General features: G+C 38.4%; 1 protein-coding gene across 4 annotated transcripts; it reads right to left on the minus strand.

The window, feature by feature from the left end:
• Positions 1-912: 912 nt before the first annotated feature.
• On the minus strand, positions 913-5,790 carry LOC100383334 (UDP-Glycosyltransferase superfamily protein). Of its 4 annotated transcripts, none has more exons than XM_008670185.4 (10): positions 5,521-5,790; positions 4,412-4,546; positions 3,983-4,120; positions 3,548-3,789; positions 3,117-3,271; positions 2,565-2,655; positions 2,351-2,467; positions 2,097-2,200; positions 1,732-1,822; positions 913-1,647 (listed from the first exon to the last, which is right to left on the minus strand). In XM_008670185.4, the coding sequence occupies exons 3-10, from the start codon at positions 4,038-4,040 to the stop codon at positions 1,561-1,563; spliced, it is 945 nt and encodes a 314-aa protein (XP_008668407.1). In that variant the 5' UTR covers positions 4,041-4,120; positions 4,412-4,546; positions 5,521-5,790; the 3' UTR covers positions 913-1,560. The 4 variants fall into 4 exon arrangements, with proteins under 4 accessions (XP_008668407.1, XP_008668406.1, XP_008668405.1 ...); NM_001175992.1 differs by having other exon boundaries at positions 996-1,647; positions 3,548-3,802; positions 5,521-5,732; XM_008670184.4 differs by lacking the exon at positions 4,412-4,546.
• Positions 5,791-5,998: the final 208 nt, after the last annotated feature.

Genomic DNA, 5,998 nt, shown 5'->3' on the forward strand with positions numbered 1-5,998 from the left:
TAGTAAATTAGACAGGTTTCAACAAAAAAAAGGAAAAAAAAGCTAAAGAAGAAAGAAATCTAAATTCTTATTATAAAGCTTCCAAACAATTCTTTTTTTCTAAAGGACTTCTCAAGTTTAACTTAATATAGAACAATATCCTTGCTCTAGCCCGCAACCTTTATAGATGCAACAAATAAAGGGGTGTTTAGTTCCAGAGACTAATGACTATTATGAGTATTAAATATAGTTAAATTTAAGTTTAACTTAATATAGAACAATATCCTTGCTCTAGCCGGCAACCTTCATAGATGCAACAAATAAAGGAGTGTTTAGTTCTAGAGACTAATGACTATTATGAGTATTAAATATAGTTAAATTTAAAAACTAATTATATATAGGCGAAAAGACAAATTTAACAAGCCTAATTAATTTATAATTACTAAATATTTACTATAGCATCATATGGTCGAACCATGAATTAATTCGACTTAATAAGTTCATCTTATAATTTAGTCATTATCAATATAATTAGTTTTATATTTAGATTATATTTAGTACTCCTAACTAGCATTAACTAGCGTCAACGCAACTAAAACTTAGTCGGAGGAACCAAACAGCCCCTGGCAGCATTTTCACATTAACTTTTGCAGGGCACGTTGCTGGCCAAGTGGCCACAGCAAGAAAAGTGAAAGGACCGCACAAACCGCATGCATCGCTTGTACTTATCGTTTATACTCACTCTATTTTAAAATATAATTCGTTTTAGACTAATTATATATTCATTAAATAATATATAAATATAGTTTATATATATATATTTGTTATCATTTAAATAAATGTGGACAGAAAAAAAGTAGACTAGAAAGAACGGAGGTGCACAGATTCCAATTGTACAAAAGTTTTGTACTACTCGTTAAACAAAACAGAAAATCCACAAAATATTTCATATGATGAGAATTGAATAGTGCCTGCAATACCTCGTACCTTACAAAGCGAATGGCCAGTCTTGAATTCCAAACAGTGCCGAAAAGAGATTGCACTTATTTTATATTCAAAAAGTATTATCGACTGGATCCATGCAGATTGGTCTCACGTCGCTGGTTGGAATTGGCATTATTACATCACAAACACAGCAGGAATTGGTGCTCCGACATGATACAAGACATCAAACATAGTAGGAATTTGTGTGGCAACATGCCAATCAAGACTTCTAGTTGCAATATGGTGGCAAGAGAGTACCAACGTTCCAGCAGATAATTGGTTTGATGACGTGCCTAAAACGCAGGCCATCCACTCACTACGCATTACGCAGAGGAAGAAAAAAAAAAGAAGCTGGCAATGACAGAGACTCGGACCATAGCTTTAACCAGCATGACAAGAAATCCTACAAATCAAGGCGTTCCACTCTCTTTCAGCTGCGACTACGGAGACGGGAAGCTTCAAGAGAAAATGCTGTGCGGGGGCCATATCATAAAGGCATATACTGCATGTGGATCAGAACGAATGCTGACAAGCAGAAGATACCATGACTGCCACCTCAAGTCCCCAACCATTTCAAAACTGTCAAAGATTTAAGTTTCACTTCTCTTGAGCCTCATCATTCCTTGAACCTAAATGAGCATGTAGTGGCCCTATATCTGGGACTTCTTCAATACCTACAGCAGGCTGAGGGCAAAAAACTCGTGTAAGGATTCCACGGAATCTAAAAACAGGTAAACGGAGAGAGAATGCATGGATATACACATATACCTGTAGAAATTCTAAAAGGCGCCATAGTAGGTAATTGATGATCATAACTAGGCAAAACAGTTTTCCAGCCCAAGATCCACAAGTAAGATACCTACAAGTAAGATACAACATTAGAGGCACCAAAATAGCAAATGTATTTCAGTTTTGATGACAGTTAAAATGTGAAGATATGGATCACAAATGGACTAAGACCTAAAATTATTTGACACTGATAAAATAACATGTAAATATATTTAGCATGACAACAGGAGAGGATGATGGAATAAGCCAGTCAATGGTAGCCACAAAAACATATATATATTGTTTCATTGACAAAATCTATTTGAAGAAACAAGATGAGTTGTCAAAATCTTGTGTTTACTAACCGAGGAAGGCGATCTAGTAAATTTGTTGTTGGAGATTCCATTGCACGATCATAAACAATCTCAGTTCTTTTGGCAACATCGTCCCAACTATAAAGTTCTTTCATCTAAGATCCAAAACAGAAGAAGCTGAATCAATACCAAGGACCTTGCACACGAAACTCCAACTAAATAGAAGCTAATGCAAAATAAGCACAATAGAAATGGTACAATGCAGAGTTCAAATAAGTTGAGGAATGTTGAGAGTTCAGGCTCACCCGAAGATGCATAATCTGGGGGTCTATTCCAGGTAGCATGTCGATGGCTTTCTTGACAGCTCTTACCATATCTCCAGGAGCTGGTTCTGCAAGTACTATCATGTCATCTGGAAGAACCTGAAAAGAGAAATGATAAATTGCATGAAACTGAAAAATCAGCTAACCAAGGTAGGGATTTTCTGCAAAGGAGAAACTGAAGATCATAACCACATACCTCAGGGACACCACCGACTCTAGTGCTCACTGTCAACAGTCCACAGCTAGCTGCTTCTAGAATGGCTATGCAAAATGCCTCTGTGAGTGAACTAAAAATAACAAAGGTTACATTTCAGTGTTACTTACAGCATGTATACATAAAATGATCAAACCCTTTGCATGTCCCAGAGATTAAATTTCCTATCATCTAGTTTCTCTACAGCATTATGGTATATGATTGACAATAGGGGTAAGTAATGCAAGATGAGCAAAAAATTACAATCCTTCAGTTAACTCATGATCCATCTCAATATATTTAGAATTCAGAAAAAAAAAACTCCCCATTACTTCCATGAATAAACTTGTGTATTAAATCATATTCCTAGTTTGTGTTTTAGGACAACATATTCAAGAGCACTTCAATCAAGAACATAAAAGTTCTATTGCTAACGCAGAAAATGCATCCCAAATTTAAATGGATCAAGATTGATGTCCATCAAGAAGATGAACACACTAGAAAGTAGAAACAAGATTTTCAACATGAAATGACGAAAATGTAGGAAGAATTTACCTGTTCAAAAATATATGTCCAGATATCAGAACCGATCGCACCTGAGCATGAGGTACAGCTCCTAACATCTCAACTCTATCCTGAAGGGAGAACTTCTCCCTCATTTCTTCAAGGCGCACACGTTTTGGACCATCACCACCAACAATAAAGCGAACCTGGCAAGTCCATGGAGTCGTGAATCGGCAACACACAACCAACTAACTAAATCCAAAACAGTACATACAGCAAGAAAATAATGGTGCAAGATAACTTCATGAAAACAGCCAAAACTCTACTGTCCAATAAAAATGTACTGTCATAGACTTTGTTCCGATTAAAACATTTTGTGATCAAGTTTGTTATATGCTGCATAACGAAGGTTTTCCCTTAGTGTGTACATACATAATTCACCTGGGTTATTTGACTTAAATTGTGATGTAGCTCAAGCTCACCTTTGGAAATAGCCGACACACTTCTGGAATGACTTCAACAAGAAGGTCGGCGCCTTTTCGGTATACTAATCTACTGACCACAACAATAACTATTTCATCACAGTTTAAGCGCTTGGGAGAGGGAGTAAACATTGCAGTGTCAACTGCATTAGGAACCATGAAAACCTTCTCTGGAGATATCCCAGACCTCAAGACAGTGTTCTCTTTGCTTGTATGTGAGACACATATTGCCTGATCAATATCTGCAAGAGTAAACTGCAGCACCTTATTCATGTGAATGCTTCCAGCATCAGCAAAACCATAAAGTGAGTGATCTGTGAAGACAACTTTGTACCCCATTGTCCTAGCATGCATTAATGCTTCATGACACAGTGTTGAAAAAGCTTGATGTCCATGCACGACAGAAATCTTCTCTCGAATAATAATTGTCCTTACAATTGGAAACGTCAAGAATAGTGTAGGAAGTGTATTCTGCATCAGGAATGGCCTCCATGGTACATAATAGACCTTTAAACCATTTGTGACATATCGTACTCCAGATCTGTTTCCATATGCATGTGTCATGACAACAACCTAGGGAAAACACATAAATTTTGTTCAAAACATTGCTCAAAATCTGGCAGCTCACAGTTAATGATCTACTATGCATGTCCATGTCGTCCAGTCCGACAGCATCTCAGTATACATGCAAGATCCTAAAAGTCTAGTATAACACAGATAAGGGTAAAGAATCTGATGAAATTAGCAGATTGGAGATAAAAAATAATCATTAGTTTATTGGATGAATATTTGTTAAGAGCATCTAACATCCTAAAAAATCGGCAAGCAAACAGAAAGCTATATAGTTTATGAGGAAAATAGGACCTTATGGCCAAGCTTAAGTAGACATTGTGACAGGTAGTAGATATGGCTTTCCACCCCACCAAAGTTTGGAAAGAAAAAGTCAGACACCATCAAAATCCTGTGCTTTGTGCCTTGCCCATCCATTACGTTAGATAACTGAAAATCCAAAACAAAAAAAAAAGAAATTAAGCATAGCATGATGCAAGACTGCTGGTTTTAAAAAGGGGAAAAGACAGAGCAAAGCAACATAATGCACCACATATTAAACCTACATCAGTAAAATGGCCTAATAACTTACAATGCCAACAACAATATGAAAGAGACTACAAGTAGGCATTACCTCATGATGAGGATTCAACCATAAAAAGACCAAACAAGAATTGCACATAAGGCTAAAGCCATTTTTCATTCACCCAGCTACCAAAGTCCTCTATTTATATCTTCTGTTTTGCTACCAATGTGTTTAGTTTCATTCAAACCTGAGGAAACGAAAAGGTCTACCCCACCAGTTTTAGCAACCTCAAATAAAGTGCATTTGCTAACACGAATATCATGTGGTGTTACTTGCTAAAAGGAAATCTCAGAGTTAGTTCACTTCTTGATCAAGCTGCTAGTTTCCAATAAACTGGCTTCCTTTAGACATAGCTTTACCCATAACTCAAGGTAACCTGTTTGAGAACATGGCTTTTATTGCACTAGCTAGCATACCATAGTTGAATTCGAGTGACTTTCATTCTCTTGTTTTTGTCTGATTTCTTCTATGTGATTCAACAATTATTTTGTGGAAATTTGCTTCATGCCTTTGCAGTGCCCACCGATTCATACATTCTGGTTATCGTTTATGCTACCCCTTTTATGATGCAGTGTAGTGCAAACAGTGAAAATGTAGAGCATCCCCAAAAGAGTAAGAACACCACCACCCATAACAAATAAGATAAAACTACCATTCGGGGGTTTGGGGGCTCCAATAGAACCCCAATCCCATATCATGGCGAAGGGATTCCTTTTCCTGACCCCCAAAACCAGCAGCCCAACCCAACGAAAGGGAAACCCTCCTCCAATCCGCAAGTAAACGGGCGTCAGAGGCCTCTCTTGGACAGAGAAGATAGAGAGGAAGGCCGAGCGCTCACCGGATTCGACGAGTAGGTCGGCACAGGCGGCTGCCAGATCGAGCATCCGACGGCGCAAATCGACACCAGCAAACTCAGCGTCGGAAGGCGACAAGGAGCGGATGGTTGGGTTGGGGTGTGGGGGCGAGCGGCGCTGTGCAGGTGGAGTGGAGGAGGGGCGCGGCGTCGGTGCTCATTGACGATGACGAGGGCACCACTGGCCGCGTGCCTCGACTTGGCAATGGCGCACGGGACGGCGGGGCCACGACCACGACCACAAGGAGGAAGCTGACGGATAACATGGCGCACGTGCGGGATGGATTTAAATAACCTATTGGAAAAGTAAGAGAAAATTAGAGGGTGTTTGAATGTACTAAAGCTAATAATTAGTTGACTAAAAATACTAGTGAAATTAGCTAGGTAACAAATAGCTAGCTAACTATTAACTAATTTACTAAAAATAGTTAATAATTAGGATGTTTGCATGTCTCCAGTTAAT

This window comes from Zea mays, chromosome 2 (genome assembly GCF_902167145.1).
Source record: "Zea mays cultivar B73 chromosome 2, Zm-B73-REFERENCE-NAM-5.0, whole genome shotgun sequence".
Lineage (NCBI taxonomy): Eukaryota > Viridiplantae > Streptophyta > Magnoliopsida > Poales > Poaceae > Zea > Zea mays.

What these genes read in the sequence shown, in the direction of transcription:
- LOC100383334 (XM_008670183.3), bottom strand. Translation starts at nt 4,534, where the DNA reads ATGGATGGGCAAGGCACAAAGCACAGGATTTTGATGGTGTCTGACTTT. An exon ending in GAGTCGGTGGTGTCCCTGAG is followed by an intron (nt 2,468 to 2,564) that starts GTATGTGGTTAT and finishes TTCTCTTTTCAG; the next exon opens with GTTCTTCCAGATGACATGAT. An exon ending in CCCAGATTATGCATCTTCGG is followed by an intron (nt 2,201 to 2,350) that starts GTGAGCCTGAAC and finishes TTTGGATCTTAG; the next exon opens with ATGAAAGAACTTTATAGTTG.